Genomic DNA, 20,627 nt, shown 5'->3' on the forward strand with positions numbered 1-20,627 from the left:
TAATAAATCTGGTGATATCTGTTGTGGAATATTGTCTATGTAAGTCAAGAGAAGAAGAGGTCCCAGTACTGAACCCTGGGATACCCCACTTGGGCATTCCGTAGCCTGAGACAGACTGAAGTCGACCCTCACCGTAAAATGTAGATTTTTTAGATATGAAATGAGCCAATCTATTAAAGGTGATTTGATACCCAGTCCTTTGAGTTTATTGATAATAGATCGACCCTATCAAAAGGTTTTGAGAAGTCAAGGTAAACGACGTCACCTTCCACTTGAGATCAAGGATGGTTATCCATCTGTCCACCGCAGTTAGCAGGTTAGTTACACAAGAGTTACCTTTCCTGAAAGCGTACTGTCGCAGTGAAAAGAGGTTTATGGGTAGCAAATAGTCGTGTAGATCGTTGAGTATCAGTGACGATATAATTTTTGAGGGCATAGAGAGAAATGCTACCGGTTAGTAGCTCGAAGGTTTTCCACGTCAACCTCCTTTAAAAATTAGTGTGAGCTAGCTTTCAATTTTCTGATAACCTGTCTCGGCTTAACGAACGTGAGAACATCACGCTAAGCGGTGTTGCCATGAGTGAAGCTGCTTCCCTCAGTATAGCAGAATGGACCATATCCGGACCAGGTGAAATGTCTTTCCTAGGTGCTGCAGTTCCTGGTACCCCAAGTCAGAGCTCAGGTTCACTTCTGAAAGTCCTGTTGATTCGCGGATGAAGCTCTCATCAATAGCTAGTACGAGTCAGTTGAAATGTCTGAAAGTACTGCTCTGTCGGAAGATCGGCGGTGTTGCCATCGTTGTTAGTCGAAATTTTAGGACCTAGAAGTTGTGAGACTTCAATTTTGGCTCGTAGAAGAGAGGCTGTATGATGGAATAAGCTTTTCGGATAAGAAACAAATTTGTCGACAGGCTTGATCTGATGTTGAAGCCTGCCTTCTCTTATTGTAACTGTTCGCTGGTTCCTTGCATGTTTGAATGGTCTATATGCGTTAAATTTACCAGTCAATTTGTATTCCGTCTAGTAATGCGTTATGCTGCTTAGTGAACGGAGCGTACGATTCTTGATGACTATAGTTTGCTTGTAGGATTTGGGGGCCGTTTGCGGAAAAGACTGCTTTGTAACACACGAGGTTGTGTGCAGTAAGAAATCCCAATGAGCATCCTTATCAAGTTGGGAGGGAACTTCCCATACCACCTCCTGTAGATTGTCCTGTAAAGCTGACACATCCAACCGCTTGAAATTATAGCGCTTGTTGTCGGTAAGATGTCTACACTCAGTTTTGCAGATAAAATTGAAGGCTATGCCGGCGTGATAGCTTTTAGAACCGTTATTCCCCCAATCGCCTTGTTTTTATTTCAGAGGGGTAATAGTGGGTGTCTAAACTACCCAGGCAGTTATTCTTCAGCCAAACCTTAGTTTGGATATTACAGCTGGCTCCTGGTCTGTAATTTAAGAAGATAACTATGTTTCAGATATTCAAGTCAGGTGAGTATTACCGACATCCAATAGTTTACACAACTCATTCATTATATTCGTTAAACTGAAGGCGTTCATACATGAGCATGTTATGCTTTCAATTTAAAACTCATGAATTTCCCTGTCCTGTTTGTCTGTATGAGCCTTATGTGAATGGATAGGAAATCTATATACACGTGGTTTTTGGGTTGGCAACCCAAGTCCTTTCTACTTTTCTTTCGTGATCTTGACAGTCCATAGGTGAAACAGTTAGCTCCAATTCGCTTGTGTACTTGATCCTAGCATCATGTGGCCTACCCAGATGCATATAGATTCAAGTTGGCTACCGGCATCTGTTGGAACGAAACGCCTTGAGAGTTTCTATCACCATATGGAAGGATAAAAAGGTTATCTTCATCAGCTGGGCTCTGTCCTTCTTGGCTAGTTTCATGACTTGTTGAGTCAATGTTATTGTGCTTCAAGGATTGCTTGATGAATTTACATTCCCGAATATCATATTTTGTATGGTCAGGATCTGTGTTTTCAAGTACGCTTTGCACAATGATATTTCTTCCGCGGCTAAACTCGCGAGATTCCTTGGGAATGTTCCTGATCAGAGTGTGCTCAGAATACAGTATATCAGGCAGTTTTCCTACATCCCCATCTGATTTCATCAAGTGGCTAGCCAGTAGGATATCCTTTCCCCGAGTGAGCCGTGTGACCGTCAAAGGCTATATGATGGGAAGTTTGAGCTTCCTGTTTAACTCTTCCTAGAGCATCCTGTCACTATTGTTCTGCAGACTCAAGGGAAGGTCAGGGTTGAAGTTGTTCGCTCAAGACAACCTGAAAGTGATTGTCTTTGCAAATCGTAGATTTTATCTGAAAGTCACTTACTGTTGAAGCTAAAGTTTAAATGTAAAGCTTCTCACAGGCGTCAGAATTCTATGTTAACAGAACCTTTGCACATAGCTTATTATACAACCAAAACACTCAATACGATTGTTACGTGTATAGCAGTATACAGCGCCTAAAAGTGTGTGTCGATAAATAAATAAGCTTCCCCTTTAAATTCAAAAACAACGTAGTTGACAAACTAGTTGAATCTTATAACCGGGTTCTAGGGATCACAAGAATACTCAGTATCAAGGTCTATTCCCTCAAGGAAAGTCTTCAGTCGACCCAAAGCGAAAGTATACATCTCTGTAATATTTCCACTCATTTTCTCAACTTTCAATGTAATCTCAGACGACTTAAAACACTTCAACAAAGCCTATCATACAAAAGATCTTTTGCTAGACTGCGATGTACAGATAGCGTCAAGTGGTGTCCATACAAAAACATCTATGTAAAGTCTTCCTGAGATTTCAGGAAACCCTGAAGTTTCCTCAATCTCAAGCCCACTGACACAGCTAAACTTCCTGGAAATTCCGTTACTGGCTTTCATGAACGACCGGTGGGTATAGCCGCTTGTTATTCACTACCGCTATCGCAGCAGAGACTCATCTTCTCGCCCACAATGAATAAAAAAATACCATGCGTTCTGCGAACGCTAACGATAGTCAACAAGATACAACCTTCAATGCTCAGCCGACAATCGGTAAAATGACCACCATTTTCCTTAAAATGTAAGTTTACCTTGAATTCGTCTTACTCAGACATCCGCTGAATCCTTTCTACTGTAGAATTGTGAAAGTCAATAACTAGCATATGCCTGGTATAACACTGTGACTCACTCACTGACCCAAACAAGCGGAAGTTAACAGGCGACAACACTAAATTTTCTACTTAGGGAACTTTGCCCACGTTTATTCTGGTCCTCCCTTAGTTCCATTTGAATGTGCCATCGGTCCTTACTTCCAACAGATACTCGGTAAACATAACGGGGTTTATTAGTCACAATCGGAATGACCGTTCTTGAACAGCAGCGTTACACATCATATGACGACAATATCACTACCCTTATTACTGAAAACACGCCGAGTAGCCCCTAAGACGCTATCACTTTCTTAAAAAGAGTTTGATCACACGATGGATTTGCCGAACGTTTGGCCATTTGATAGCTTACAGGCGTCCTCAGTGCATTTTTACCCCTAAAAAGGAAGGCAATATTGACAAATTTCTCCTATCGTTTATTTGCATGACCATTTTTGCCAGGATATGTTGAGTGACTGGTTTTTGAATAATTCCGTTCGATCCAAATAAACGCATCTGTCTCTGGTGGGATGGATATATGATTTTCCAAGTTTCGGGGGAGTTTATTTTCTTAGACAGTTGGCTATTTATTTTGAAACTATTTGACCGATATTATTGTCTTTCCTGAACAAAATATTATCTCTACTTCGTAGTGACATATTTTGCTGGTTATTAGGTAATTATTGCACGTTCCTAAACTTCTAACCACTTACTGATCTGTAATTGATCCCGCAAGTTTCTCGTTGTAGTAGTGACTGTACCCTCTGTAGACAGCGTTGCAGAGTTTTATTGTGCTATTTTTACTGTTTGCCATTTAAAAATAGGTCTTTTGTGCGGTTTGTTTGCCTGAATAAGCATAATTGTGGCTGGCACACTTTCTTTTTTTTCCAGATGAAAAAAATGAGAGGGGCAAGGGCGAATACAACGAAACACACTTCCTAATCTTGTGCATTTTCACTATTCACCCCTCAACTCCTTAGAGTAAGTGATGATGTCTGGGCGCTAACAGACGCAGTAAGCTATCAAAAATGCCTTTGCTGACCGCATGCACGTCGGGTTTTAATTTCTGACTGGTCTCAACTTAAAGTCTTTACTGTCCCTTCTCTGGCGGAAATCAACTGTTGCGGTATATAAATCCCAAAAACAAACAGTTTTGCTAGTACTCGTCACTGGTGCTGAATTTATTGGTTTTACCGGACATAATCACATGTCGGGGTCTTCATAATGCAGTCGGACACCACAAGAAAGAGAGAGGGGGAGTAGGCAGTTTCGTCTGACTCCAGTCCTCACTTGGGATGCGTCTGTCAGCTGTCCTCTACGCACGATTATGCACTGTAGTCCGTCGTATGAATTCCTGATAATGTTGACAATCTTCTCAGGTACACCTTAGTGTTGAAGAAGTTTTCATGATGTTCTCCTATTCACTCTGTCAAACACCTTCTCGTGGTCAAGGGGGTTGATTTATAGTGACGAGTTCCATTCGACTGATTGTTCAGCTATGATCCCTAGTGCCATGCTTTGGTCTGTGCACAACCGACCGTTACAGAATCCAGTCTATTAATCACAATGTTTGAAGTCTATTAGGTCCTTCGTCCGGTAAAGCAACACTGTGTCAAAAACTTTCCCTGGTACCGATAGTAGTTTTCACATTTGCTTAGATCACCTTTCCCTGGTAATTCAATGAGATATCGTTCTTTCCAGTCTATCAACACTTACTTTTCCATCCAAATACTTCTAAATTGAATATATAGCATCTTAACAATTACCTTTTTGTTTGACATCAGCACTTCAACTAGTATGTTTTCTGGTCCCGCTACTTTTCCATTCTTCATTTGTCCGATGACGATCCTGATTTTTTTGGATGTTGGCTGGGTAGCATCAATCGGAAAGTTTGTGGGTGCTGCTTCGATAGTCATTGAACATGATGGAGCTGGCCAATTCAAGAGTTCTTCAAAATGTCCTACCCATCTATCCCTCCCTTCTTGAATATAAGTGATTAGCTTGCCGTCTTTACTGTTGATCGGTATCTCTGGTTTACTATGTTTCCCTACCAAATTATTCGTTGTGTCATACAGTTGTTTCATATTTCTTTTTCTTGCAGCCTTTTCCACTGTCACTGAGACTTCTTCCACGTATTTCTGCTTGCCAACTCCTACGCCCGTCTTTGCTTGCATGTTCGCTTCTGTGTATTTAGCTTGTGCCTTGGCATTCTCTACTCTTGTTCGACTGTTACTAATTGCTGTCTTCTTGTTTTTCCTTTCTTGAATCTTGTTCAGTGGTCGATAGAGGTCTATTCCTCATGATGATGCTTCTTAAGTCTCAGCAATCCCTGGCACATTGAAATCAGTGCTTCTTTGATCCCTTTCTAGTTGTCCTCCAGTTATGTATCTGAATTATCATACAAACTATTAATCCCAAAAGTAACGCAATCAAGGCCAAATACAACTAGGTGAGCACAAACGAAAATATTGCATTTAGAATTCGAAATCATATATTCATCGAGTACAAAAGAATCATTAGTTCATTCAAACACCAAATCCACCACGGCTTAATTCGGAGTCCAAGTTTCTGTAGTCGATTAGACGTCTTATCCTCAAGTTCGTCCTGTGTCTGTCCGACAGTGTATTTGATAAAGACTCTGTATGTTGAAGCGGCAATAGAATCAATGGCAGTTTTCAATGTCCTGACAAAATTGTCTACCTGACCATTAGAACAAGGGTGCCTGGAAGCAGTGAACAGATGTCTGCATCCTATGCAGCTCAACCAGGTAGTGACTGTATCAGCAGAAAAATGAGACCCTTTATCTACCACTAATGCCATGCAAACCCCTCCCTACCAAAAAACATTCATCGATGCTTGGACTGTGAAGTCAGATTATGGTGAAGTTGTGAAAAAACTTCAGGCTACTTCGAAAAAGAATCAATAACTACAAGTACATAATATTTTTCAAGAAATGGGCCACAATAGTCTGCTTGAATTCTCTGCCAGGCCTCAGATGACACTGGTCATGGGGTCCACTTCGAAGACTGACATTTCAATGTATTATATTTTTCACAATTGTTTGCTGCACGACATATGTCTGTACTGATCTCTGGCCACCAACTTGTGAGCCTTACCAAGGACCTTGTTTTCTCGACACCTAAATGTCCACTATGAAGATCTTCAAGGACGCACTCATATAACAAAGGAGGAATAACAACACAATCATTTAAAAACAAAATATCACCAAGAGTAGTGGATACTTCATTCCGCTTTGAAAAACAGATGGGAAATCTACGTTTCAGACTAGCATTCTAATCTTTCCCTATAGCACTGAGTATACATACACAGTATCTACGAGTTTCTCTGGTGAGATCTGGACGTCTCACCGGTAAAGGTTTCACTAACAAACAGTCTGAAGTATTAACAGATCCATCTTGTAATGATTGTCGAGAAATGTAGTCAATGTGTTGAATTCGTTTGGCACTCTTATGCTGAACCGTATAGTCATAGGCATCTCAAAGAAATACTCCATCGCTGAACCATAGCAGCTGAGGAACGTGCTAAGGATTTGTCAGGATGATAAATGAACCCTAAAGCTTCACGACCAGTAACAATGGTAACCTTCTTTCTTATCAAACAAATACTTATGAAGTCTTTTAACAGCCCAAAACACAGCTAATGGTTCCCGCAGAGTTTGTGAATAACCTTATTCAGTAACAGTAAGTTTGAGTGAAACACAGATAACTGGTCTATCTTCCTGTTCCAAAACTGCACCAATAGCCACAGGTGATGCATCAGTAATAAGTACAGAATGTACACTGGGTGAGTAAGTTCGAAGAACAGCATCACGTTGGCGAAACTTCAGCCGACTTTGTAAGCGTGACTTTTGTTCCTCACCCCAGTCGAATGGATTGGATGTCAAAATATTGGATAAACAATTGGCAAGACAATAAAAATTAGGAATAAAACGAGAATAGTATTGAACAGTACCCACTAGTGAACGTAATTCCGTGAGATTTTTTGGAGACGGTGTATTTGTCAGTGGGGCTAGTCGTTTCATATCTGCTTAAAACCATTACCATCAACCAGGTATCCACAGCATTCGAAACTAGATACACAAAATGAACACTTATTTGGATTCACTGTAATATTCTTCTCAATTAAACGACGCAATAAATCAATACGTCTCTAGTCATAAACTACTTTATTAGTACCATGAACGATGAGATCATCTTGATAAACTTCAATACCCTTAAGATCACTGACTGCCTTATTCATAACTTCCTGAAATATGGCAGGAGAACAACTAAGACCAAATGGAAGGAAGTCTTATTTGAACAGACCAAAAGGAGTGTTAATTGTTGTCAAGATAGATGAAGATTGATCTAAAGGGATTTGAAGATAATCATCGTTCAAGTCGACTTTCAAGAACACTTTAGAACCATGAAGTCGATTTAGAATATCTTCAGCCTACATCGTCGTGCATGTTTGCTTCAACAGACGGGAGTTCAGTGTTAATCTGTGATCACCACATATTCTAGGGTCTTGCCATCCGACTTCAATGGCGTAACAATAAGAGTACCCCATGCTGAGGACTGAACTGGTTCAATTATACCTTTCACACACAAATGGTTCAGTGACTTATATACTGATTTTCGAAGACCATAAGGAAAGACTGGATCACTCTGTACTTGAAGTTTTATAAGCTGAATTTTCATACCTCCACTACGCTTAGCCCACACAGCTATCAAATCTTTGAGTAAAGCATCAGAATTCTCTGTAGAAACTAGTAGAGACAATTTCACTTTAAGCCTTTTCAGATTTTTTAAACCCAGTATTGACAGTCCTGTTTCACAAACTAAAAATTCACAAAGTATGTTTGAAGAATTATCATTTCTTATTAGCAATTCACAGCATCCTCGTATTAGCAGCCTGTGTCCAGTAATCCTCAATATTGAGACTTCAATGGGTCTTACCACAAAATTAGGATCCAAAGATTTCAAGTTCTTGAATGAAATAATGGATTCTATACTACCTGTGTCCACAATAAAGTCATGAAATGAACCAAGGAATGTGTATAATCGCTTTTGAATGTGAACATTACCTTCCGAAATGGTGGATAAAGATAAATGATCATCAAGAACAGCCAAATTATTGGGATCTAAGTTACAAGACTTAGTAACACTTGGAGCAAAGTGAACAGTAGTTTTGCATGTTGACTGAATGTGTACTATCTTGCCACATTTAAAACATTTAGCATTACAAAATGTACATGAATTACGAGAATGAAATTTCCCACAAGATAAGCATTTAGCAAACTTTTTCTCACCTTTGTTATTTGCTTTGAAGTTCCTTGTTGAATCACCTTTCATATTTTCGCGAGAACAGAAGTCACCAATAGACGAACGAAAATTTGATCGACCCTGAGATTGTATTCCATCATGACGACTGAGCAAAGTGTTAGAAATTTTCATCGATTGAATATCAAGTTCATTTACTGCTTCGTAGTTAATACATGCGGTTCTATCATCTTCAAAGGAACAGTTCGGCATTATTAACAGCTCTTAGTATGTTAATTCCTGCAATTAATCGATCTTTCAGCTGTACATGAAGTTGGTCACCAAAATTGCATTTAACAGCTTGTCTTTGCAATTCAATGGTGAATTCCCTAACCTTCTGGTTATTTTGACGAATCATCTTATGAAATGTCGCTCTTTCACGACATTCAAAACTGGTGCACTTTACATGAGTTAATAGTAGTTTCTTGACCGTTGTATAAGGAAGTAAGATAGGCTTTTCAGGATATGCTACAGTTTTTAGTAAACTGTAGGCTTCTTTACCAGTGAGTGTAAGAAAATATGCTACAATTTTATTACTCATCATACCTTTCTTGGTCATGCTCCACATCTTAAACCTTTCAAAATAATCCTCAAAAGCTTCAGAAGTTGAATGAATGTCCAACTGTTCTATCGCAGGCCCCATCGCGACGCCAATGTAATGTTTAAAAGTATTTGAATTAGTGTACAAACTAGTAATCTCAGTAATAAAGCAAGTTTAATCAACAAGTATTAGATGAGCTAGAACAAATGTACTGTATTTGTAATTCAAAATCAAAACAGTCATCAATACAAGGGAATCATTGGTTCATTCAAACACCACAGGTAAACTAAGATAAGACAATTATTGAGAGACTTAATGACATCAAGAGCTTATTTGTAAACAGTACGTTAGTAATAGTTGCAATCAAGACCATGAGAGGAAACAAATATATGAAAATACAAATAACAATAGGAGAAAGGACACATAAAAACGGAAAATAAATCCGTAATCATACATATGTTTAATTTACGTAGGATGACTGTGAAAATCGAGAAAAGCAGTCAAATGCACCACAAGGCAAGCCCTCACACGGAATCATGAGGGCCAAAGGAAAAGAAAAAGACCGAAGAACATATTACGCCTAGAAATGGAGACAGACATTAGAAGAATGAACGAAATTGGATAGAACTAGAAAGGAAGGCCCTGGACAGAGTGGGTTGGAGAATGCTGGTCGGGGGCCTACGCTCCAGTGGGAGTAACAGGCGTAAGTAAGTAAGTAACTGTGAACGTAGTGTGATCTTGGTATAGATTTGCACAAAATTATCATACAGATTAGTTTCTGAGTCATTTTAACTCATTAACAGTGGATTCATCACATCTTATTGGTTGAGAAAAGTCTAATTTTGCACAAAATGTACTTATTGAGAGGGAATCTCACGGATCCAGAATCATCAAAGCATCATTCAAAACAAAGAGGAAGGGAATTACAATGAATGTTATCCAATGTTATGCACCAACCAATGATGGCAACGACGATGATAAAGATCAGTTCTATGAAAGGCTGCAATCGATCATAGCGAAGTGCTCAAGAAAGAACCGGACAATCCTGATGGGAGATCTAAACACTAAAGTCGGAGTGTACAACACAGTACATGAAGATATAATTGGACGACATGGACCAGGAGAGAGAGATGAAAATGGTCAGAGATTCGCAAATCTATGTGCATTCAACAAATTGGCTATAGGCGGCACAATATTCCCACACAAACGCATACACAAAGCTACATGGATCTCACCAGACCACACTACAGAGAACCAGATAGATCATATCTGTATCAACAAAAAACTCCGAAGGACAATGGAAGATGTGGGTACAAGGAGAGGAGCTGACGAAGCTTCAGATCACCACCTGGTTGTGACCAAAATGAAATTGAGGCTAAAGAAACAATGGACAACTGAGGGAACAGTATTACAAAGGTTCAATACAGCCTTTCTTCAAGATACTAACAAACTCAACGAATTCAAGATAACTCTCAACAACAGGTTTCAAGCTTTACAGGAAAGAACAAGGAAGTACGATGGAGGACAACTGGAAAGGAATAAAAGAAGCATTAACTTCGACGTGTCAGGAGGTTCTGGGTAGCAAGAAGCATCATCATAAGGAATGTGTCTCTATGGGCACCCTGGACTAGATTCAAGAAAGGAAGAACTGTGGTGAACAAATCACCGGTTGGGGACAATCTAATGTATTTAAGCGAAAATTACAGACTATCTCAGTAAATTCTTTCAACCATACAATGAACAGTCAATTTGCAAATTAACAACCAATAGTCTGGATCTTCACTGTTTCTTCTCTAACTCCATTGTTCGTCCGTTTTCCTTCCGATTGCGCTTCGTTTCAGTTCTTTCCTCATCGGTCTTCTGCGAAAATACATTCTATGTCTGACCAACACCATATACTACTTATATGGATATAAGTAGACCACACCACAGAACAAGAAGACAACAATTAACAACAGTCTAACGCGAGCAGAGAAAGTCAAGTCGCAAGCAGACTACGCAGGAGCGAACAGGCAAGTGAAAAAGAGCATTAAAGCTGACAAGCAGAAATACATGGGAGAACTAGCAACGACGGCGGAAATAGCTGCAATAGAAGAGAATATGAAACAACTATATGATACAACGACGAAACTAGCAAGGGGATATAGTAAACCGGACAGACCAGTCAAGGACAAAGAAGGAAAGACAATCACGGAGATTGAAGAAAAGAGGAAAAGAAGGTCAGAATACTTCGAGGAACTGCTGAATAGACCAGCTCCATTGAATCCACCGGACATCGAAGCAGCACACACAGACCTTCCTATAGATGTCACTTCATCAACGACAGAAAAAATCAAGATGGACACCAGACAAATCAAGAGTTGGAAAACAGCAGGATCTGACAATATACCAGCTGAGGCACTGAAGTCAGACATTGTAGCAACTGCAAATATGCTCCACGTTCTATTCAGGAAGATTTGTGAGGAGGAACAAGTACCGACGGACTGGAAAGAAGGATACCTCATCAAGATACCGAAGAAGGGAGATCTGAGCAAATGTGAGACTTACAGAGGCATTAGTTTGTTGTCAGTCCCAGGAAAAGTTTCCAGCAGAGTGTTTCTGAACCGGATGAAAGACACAGTAGACGCTTGACTTTGAGATCAACAGGCTGAATTCCGTAAGGAGCGGTTGTGCACAGACCAAACTGCGACACTACGGATCATCGTAGAACAATCAGTTGAGTGGAATTCGTTGCTATACATCAACTTTGTTGACTATGAGAAGGCGTTTGATAGTGTGGACCGGAGAACATTATGGAAACTTCTTCGACACTATGGAGTTCCTGAGAAGATTGTCAACATTATCCAAAACTCATACGACAGGCTACAGTGCAAAGTCGTGCATGAAGGACAGCTGACAGATGCATTTCCAGTAAGGACCAGAGTCAGACAAGGCTATCTACTCTCCTCGTTCCTCTTTCCTCTGGTGGTTGACTGCATTATGAAGACCTCGATATCTGAAAGGAAGCAAGGAATACAATGGACATCTCAGAACCAATTGGACGATTTGGACTTCGCAGATGACCTAGCCCCCCTACCCCATACACATGAACAAATACAGACGAAGACAACTAATGTAGCAGCAGTCTCTGCATCAATAGACCTCAACATACACAAAGGAAAAGCAAGATTCTCAAATACAACACGGAGAACACAAACCCAATCACACTTGATGGAGAAACTCTGGGAGAGGTGGAAATATTCACGTATCTGGGAAGTATCATTGATAAACAAGGAGAATCGGATGTAGATGTAAAGGCAAAGATTGGCAACCAAGGGCAGCATTTCTACAATTGAAGAACATATGGAACTCAAAACAACTGTCAACTAACTTCAAAGTGAGAATCTTCAATACGAACGTCAAGATAGTCAGTTCTGCTGTACGGAGCTGAAACGTGGAGAACTACTACAACCATCGTCAAGAATGTACAAGCATTTATGAACAGTTGTCTACACAAAATACTCAACATTCACTGGCCGAATACTATCAGCAACAGCGTTTTATGGGAGAGGACAAACCAACTTCCAGCTGAAAAGGAAATTAGGAAAAGACGTTGGAAGTGGATCGGACATACATTAAGGAAATCAACAAACTGCACCACAAGGCAAGCCCTAACTTGGAATTCTGAAGGGAAGTGGAAAAGAGGAAGGCCAAAGAACACATTAAGTTGTGAAATAGAAGCAGATATGAAAAGGATGAATGTTAACTAGAAAGAACTGGAAAAATTTGCCCAGGACAGGGTTGGATGGAGAATGCTGATGTGCGGCCTACGCTCCTCGAGGGGTAACAGGCGTAAGTAAGTAAGTAAGTGTAGACTTTATATCTTCACCTCGTATCACAAACCAGACATATGCATTTGACAAGGTCACTGTTGTTCCCAACACTATTCAACCCTGTATGATGACGATCTACTTAGTGTTCCCTTTTACACCATAAAATCATTATATACCTGACTGTTATATTTTCAGGGGTTTCCTGTTGAAAATACAATTGATTTATTACCATCACCTTTCTAACAATACTGCTGAGACAATATTCATTCTGTTAAAATATTATGTACCATATCTATCATGACTGTAAAACTGGAGTCCAGCTGTTCTATCCAATAGCCGTAACTTCTGCAATACAAAGCGAATTTGAGCGTTAGTTTCTTAGACTTTTTACCTTGACATTGTAAATGATAGCAGAGGCTTGGTATGAGACTCAATAACTATATTTTACTGGATATAAACAGAAACTATTCAATAGATGGGATTATCGGTTTCGAATGTACGTGTAACTTCATAGTAGATAGCTCAGCAGTAACGTCTTTGTGCTTAGTTTTGAATGATGTAAACTTTAGTATGAAAAAAAGACTTGTAATAGTCAAGATAGTAAAAAGATGCTCTATCACTTGTGTCTTCAAATAAGTGATTTCCTCTTCAGAATTTCATGTACAATGTTTCTACATAACTGGACACAAATCTTTTTAACATTTATATACTCATTACAGTTTATCCTGGATCTGTGCCTATTGAACATGTATTTATATATAAACTATATAAAACAGATTTCAATGTTTATATATCTTAGTAATTATATTATTTAATAATGACACCCCTATTATCATTGATGAATATAATCAGGTGAACAATAAATTAATTTACCTAGACAAATTTAACCAAAATGATCGATTACTAATTTACTAAAAAATCTGCTTAAACATACTAAATTGAATAAGTTGGTGTATTTTGTTACCATGTAAAAAAATTAGTCATAATTAGAAATTGCGTAGGTGTTTAATATTTTAACCTTGTCAGAGAATAATTTGATTGGTTAGCTTATTTATAGACAAACTTGTATAAATCGTTTCAATGAAGTGTAATCATAACAGTTGTACAATATTTTGTTTTAATATGTGATCATATCATTACGAATGTTACGATTTAAACAAAATCTATGCTTACTATGGTTTCTATGGTGTTTACTTCATTGTAATGCAAAAAAACCTTTAAAATCTTCGATGAAAAATGGATATTTTCATGAATTATATGATGATAACTATGCTGAATCGTTTAATTCAATGAATAATTTATTTGTCAATAATGTGTATACAAATTTAAAATTACCTGAAATCAAAACATCTTGTGCAAATGATATTCTTAATATTATATTGGGTATATATCAAAAGCAAAGTTGGGCGTTACAATGTTTGATTCGCATAACTTTTGTATTAACATCTTTTATTGTATAGGGTTAGATGCTACAGCACATCCTCCACCAGGAATTCTAGGTGGTGCTATGCATTGGGTGGGAAGTTATGATGTATGTCTTAAATGTTCAGGATATCATTCAATTGGAGAAAAAGAAGAACCGAAATTTCATGGATCATATTGTACTATGGTATTTGATATGAACACTTCTATAGCAATAATTCCGGTAAAATTATTATTTTATGTCGGATTTGATTTGTTTCATTTTATAGGAATTAAGAATGTCAGTTGGATTATGTATGCCTAATACTTGTACTAGTGAAGAGGTTAGAAGTATTATCAATACAAGTAAGATTATACCGTGTTATTTTTTTTATGATATTAGCTGCGTATTATCTCTTACTTAGGTTGAATCAAAAAGAAAGTTTTTGTCATCGATTTGTTGGTGATGTTCAAAAAGACACATGGTATTACATAGCTGTGTAAGTATTACATGTAATAGAATTTTTAAAAAATTAAGACTGTCAAACATCAGACATTTTTGTCACGATTTTATAATTAATTAAACTTTGGTGTCATCTGAAGTAATAACTATAATTACTACTGATTTTATTTAAGGAACCTTTTACTGAATTTTGGGTATTTCATTTGAAAGAAATGACTGTGTACTTATTTGAAATAGGTTTCTGTATGACAGTTAGTTAAAACTACAAGTATATACTGAATACAGAAGTAAAGAAAAACAATTTTATGAGTTATAAGAGTTATAATACTGTTTCCTGTAGCTCCTATCGTATCCACTGTAATACTGTTTATACTTGACAGTTAAGAATCACTGTCATCCTCACAATGCAAAGTGAGGAGCAAATGAAAATCATATTGACTCTTCAAAAATATTCCCGAAATACGTTATCAAGACAAGCCGTCATTAAACTTGAATACACTCATTTATGTGCTGATTTTATACAAACTTGGTGATTTATTAATAAATATTATATATTTTTCAAAGTTGAAATCATGAGCCAACTGAAGCTAGACCACCATGGAAAACCTGGAAGAACTGGACGGCCGTTTCGTCCAATTATGGGACTCCTCAGCAGTGCGCATCCACGACCTCTCACTCGCGAGATTCGAACCCAGGACCTACGAGTCTCGAGCCAGAGCACTTAACCGATAGACCACTGAGCCGGCATCCAACAGTATTAATGTCTAACTTCAACCGATCGACGAAATTGAGCAACCATTCACCAATGTCATTAGTGAGTTGATATCTCCCAACAGACCTGGTTGAACTCCACTGGTTACTGCTTCCCACTAGAACTCCAGGACATGTATCTTGAAGTCAGTCACTAGTGAGCATATGATTATAAACAGAAGGGGTTTTGTGGTGATTTCAGTATTTTTCAAAGTTTCAAAGCTTCAATCGACTCATGATTTCAACTTTGAAAAATACTGAAATCTCCACAAAACCCCTTCGGAAATATTATATATGTAAAAAAATAGACAAAGTTATTGACATTAGCATATCAGAAGTTCAAACTCAATTAATACAACGAATATAATTATCATATGAGACCAGAGTTCAAACTTGTCATGCTTCATAAAAATTCATACTGATATGAAGTTCATTCAATTGATTCCTTGGCATAAATGAATGGTTGTAAAATAAGGATAATGAACATTATAGAATTAAGTGAATTTATTTCATTTCTTGTTGTGACTTCATAAAAGGCCGTCGCCAATTTGTTATGCTAATTCGTTACTGATTTTTTATGTCCGGCTTTTATCACGTGAATTATTCACCAATTGAAATACGACTTTTCCAATCTTAACGCTGTGCCAAATCAATGACGTTCTACCAGTATGAGTAGTCTAGAGTCCTTATTGGTCCTTCGTCCGCCCAGCCCTTTTAATTGAGTTTAGAACACCAATGACAGCTTCTGTAATGCGAATCATTTATTTCAAGCATACTCGGTCTATATACCAGACAGACCGCATCACACCATAAAATAGAAAATAGTATTTGTACAAGATCAAACCAAATGTGGCTGTGAACGTGGGATACAATAATCAATAAACTGAATATAATTTAGGGATAGTAAATCGCATAATAATAATTCATAGATCAAAATGAAGCTTATAATAAGATGAATATAGATATACACAAACTAGTTACTCAATAGTTAAACAATAAGAATATATATAGAATAATCGTCCATTAATAGGTCCCGGAAATTACCCATACTTATGTTTTCGCTAGGATATAACATTTCTTGTGCTCTGAATATGAAATGAAATAAATTCACTTTATTACATAATGCTCGTTATTCTTACTTTATAAAAATTCATGCTGAAATAGTAACCTGTATTAATATCATCTTTTTATCTCACCATATCTATTAGTCAACTAACTACCAATAAAAATAGAGAGTATTATATTATGATATTTGGAATAGTTTCTTAATTTCCTACCAATATATACTTAGATTACGATACGTGCGTAGAGCGTAGAGCGTATCCGCTTTTTTTTTCAAAGTTCAATACGTCTACAGTATCAAACATATCCAGACATTTTCTGAATGAGTGTTGCGTAGATGGAACTCCGCTTGTAACTCTTGTAGAGTTACTGCCGGTCCCAAGCCCACGTAAAGGAGGAGGGTTGGGCATGGGGTTAGCGACTTCATCCCATAGAAAACTAACCCGCTAAAAAACGCTAACCAGAAAAAACAATTCAAATCATTTGAGCTGTTGCGTAGATGAGCATGCTTTTCTCTGGGGATTTCATTTCAAACACTAACTTTCAATTTATTTGCTTTTTTCATCCAGAAACTTATGATTTACTACAGTAGTAAGTTCACACAAGACATACGTATATAGCTTTAGATGACTAAAATGAAATTCCTAGTGAAATCATACTTTCTTTGTTACACATACCCAATAGATGGATTGATAAATGCTCGAAAATGTTAAATATTATGATTTTATCGAATGTTTATTCCCATGAATATACACATATATCATTGTATTCTACATTACAATCCAAAATAATAATGACATTTTTAACAATTAAACTTAGCAATTTAACCAGTCATATATGCTTCAATATGATTTCTATAAAATTGAAAGTTTTAACCATTTATATTGTATCCAGATATTTAAAATTAACATGCACTTAGTATAACTTCACGTTTTAAACTCACCTTTTAAGATAGTGGTTTAAACCGAATTATGTTCATTAGAACAAAATAATTTTAATCGTTGAAATCATGAGTCAATTGAAGCTAGACCACCATGAAAAACCTGGAAGCACTGGACAGCCATCTCGTCCTATTAAGAAACTTCTCAACAGTGCGCATCCACGATCCCGCCTCGTGAGATTTGAACTCAAGACTCATGATCTCAACTATTAAAATTACTATAATATCCACAAGATATCCCTTCTGATAGAAAAAAAGTGTTTACCATTACTTTCAACTTGGTGAAGTAATTTTGTGAAATATCTATTTCTCACTTCACGATCAACTAAAATACAAAATTCTAAGCTCATCTGATTTCAATTTTATAAAGATTATTTTAAATTGTTCAATTTTGCATGTAAGAAAAATCAATTAGATCCATCATAGAGAACGACTATAAAACAAAATTTTCATTTAGAAGTGAAAAAGTGTTTATCATTTGTAAAAACATGTTGTGATCAATAAAATGTGTATTTTATTAAATTAGTATACACTCACTGACCTTGAAAGTAAAAGTGATGTGTTGATCATGGTTTTATGCGGGTTTTTTATTTATTGACATTACTTAGCAAATTTATATACTTTTGCTAATGACTAAAGTTGTACCCTTTGAATTAATGTTGTTCAATATTCAAAACTTTCAATATTTTACTACGCTCAGTCACAAATAATATCATGTAGAAGTGAGTTATATACACTTACTTACTTAATTACGTATGCCTGTTACTCCAAATGGAGCATAGGCCCCCGACCAACATTCTCCAACCCACTCTGTCCTCGGACTTCCTTTCTAGTTCTATCCAATTTTTGTTCATTCTTTTCATGTCTGTTTCCATTTCTCGGAGTAATGTGTTCTTTGGTCTTCCTCTTTTTCTTTGGCCGTCAGGACTCTATGTGAGGGCTTGCCTTGTGACGCAGTTGGGTGATTTCCTCAATGTGCGTCATATATATATATATATATATATATATATATATATATATATATAATGAAAAATATCCTCACACCAGGATTCATTGGGTTTCCTGACTGTTCGATAACATGTCTTTCTAGAATAAGAAATAATTATCTTAGTTTAACGTTAAATAATCTACTCAAAACGTTTATACATTAATGTTTTTAAAGTGGAGGACTAGTAAAATAAATGATTTTTCTTGTTAATGACATGAAGAATTTCGTTGTTGTCAGTAAAAATTACATTCTTCGGTGAGACAACGAACAGTTTCATTTAATTTTGATGGAATTTCATTCACTGAGCTGCGTGGTTTAATCATGAAGCTTTGATTGTTCTTATGAACATCATCATCAGCAACAATTTCAGGTAGAAGTATGTTATTCGAACTTCTCTTCATATGACTGATAGCTCATTCTGTTAATATGGAGTTCAACTACTTATTGTTGACTTTTACCTTATCATTATCTGTATATTTATTTTGACTGTTTCACTATTTGACTGGATTATTGTTGCTATATTTGTCCATAATTTTTCGACGTTTTAATAAGTGAGAATTCTTACCATGGAATAGTTTAAGAATTGATATCAGTTGTCTCAGTTAACTTAATGAGAAGAATAATTTTCAAGAAACAGAGGTGAAATGTTCATATGAGGACTTTAAAATGCAGTTGAAACTTATGCTAAACCCTTTGAAAATAGAGAATATTGAATCTCGAACTGGAGTTACTTAGATATGAGTTATACACAAACTGTTATTCACTATGTAATTTAATTTGAGTACAGCAAATTAAACAATACATTCTACTTATCTAAAAAAACCGATTTTTCTTGTTTTGCAGATCAATATGCTCAGCATTAACTATTCTTGTGGTAATCGCCACAAGTATAGATATGTTTTTATACATTCAATGGTATCATGTACAAAATTTAAACAAGTATATTACTGGAACAAATCATATCTCTGAAAGAAGCTCAATTGAAAATGTGAATCATATTGAAGAACAAACACATCCTTTAATAGAATCAGATGGTATTGTCAACAATGATCAAGAACGGGAAAATGTGAGGAAAATTGATGAGAAACACTTGACAACATTTAATGAATACAGAAAAAGTAATTCTAATTATTATTAAAAAGTTACATAATATGTAGATGGAAAGAAAACTTAAGTTAAATTGTATATATTACAAGATTAGTGATCGAATTTGGTTTCAGATTTCACTCAACAACTACTATTACTATTGGAAAAATGATTAGTAATGCGTTATAAATTTGAAAACGAATTAGAGTGTAATGTTTAACTTAATGTCCGCCAGAATGTTTCAAATGAAGACACTGAATTATTATGTTTACAGACTAGTGACAGATTACTTTTATGACTAAAAATTTGGATTAATAATATTGTCCTAACCTGATTAAATTATTTTACAACTGACATATGGTTTACTGATGATATGTCTCCAAGCCTGATAAAGTCCTTGATTTTTGATTGTCAGAGATCTTAGACTATACAGAACGATCATGTTGTGTAAATCATATATGAACCAACTGTAACAAGAACAGATGGACACATTCAGAAGTATTAAAATAGTGTCACATTGAAAAGCAAGGAAATTTGAGCCAATTAAAGATAAATTCTAATAATACACTTTCCCTTTGGAACTCTTTTATTATATCATTTTGTGTTTGCATCTGGATGAATACACAACTATTTTATATCACTGACTTAGACTCATATAAAAATGTGAACGCAGTACCATCTAAAGCCCCTAGGTTTTAACGTATAATTTGCCTTAGACTTCACCTAAGAAGTCTTAGTTCATTACTTACTCTGTAACTGGATGTCGGGAAATTCACCTCCTCTTTGGTTGATCTTTCCTTAGCTGTATTCTTTCAACTCATAGTACCTCAGTTCATGTGCATCCAAAACCCTGATAAACTAACTGAGATTTGTTGCTCAAAACACTATGTGTTGAGTGATCATTAAACAATAAACATTTCCAAAACATTGAGTACTTTGAAACTCTATTGTTAACTGGTTACCCTTCATATATTATGGTCTTCTACAAGTATTATTAAGTTTTTCCAATCACTACTACCCTTTTAATCATTATCTCACTGAAAGCTGAACCATTCATAGTCGTATGTATTCACTGTACAGAGTGTTAATAATCTACAGTTTTAGTTTATCTCTG

The 20,627-nt window shown here is 36.6% G+C and overlaps 1 protein-coding gene across 1 annotated transcript in view; it reads left to right on the top strand.

Annotated features, from left to right (window-relative positions):
• The first annotated feature begins 13,933 nt into the window (after positions 1-13,933).
• The window catches only part of Smp_162060 (hypothetical protein), a 42,736-nt gene continuing 36,042 nt past the window's right edge, over positions 13,934-20,627 (top strand). The window contains exons 1-5 of the mRNA XM_018793183.1: positions 13,934-14,239; positions 14,284-14,468; positions 14,515-14,590; positions 14,628-14,724; positions 19,271-19,545. Of these exons, the coding sequence (XP_018647721.1) occupies positions 13,966-14,239; positions 14,284-14,468; positions 14,515-14,590; positions 14,628-14,724; positions 19,271-19,545 (907 nt within the window). The 5' untranslated portion in view covers positions 13,934-13,965. The remainder of the gene's footprint in view (positions 14,240-14,283; positions 14,469-14,514; positions 14,591-14,627; positions 14,725-19,270; positions 19,546-20,627) is intronic.

This window comes from Schistosoma mansoni, chromosome 1, assembly GCF_000237925.1.
Source record: "Schistosoma mansoni strain Puerto Rico chromosome 1, complete genome".
Taxonomy (NCBI): Eukaryota; Metazoa; Platyhelminthes; class Trematoda; order Strigeidida; family Schistosomatidae; genus Schistosoma; species Schistosoma mansoni.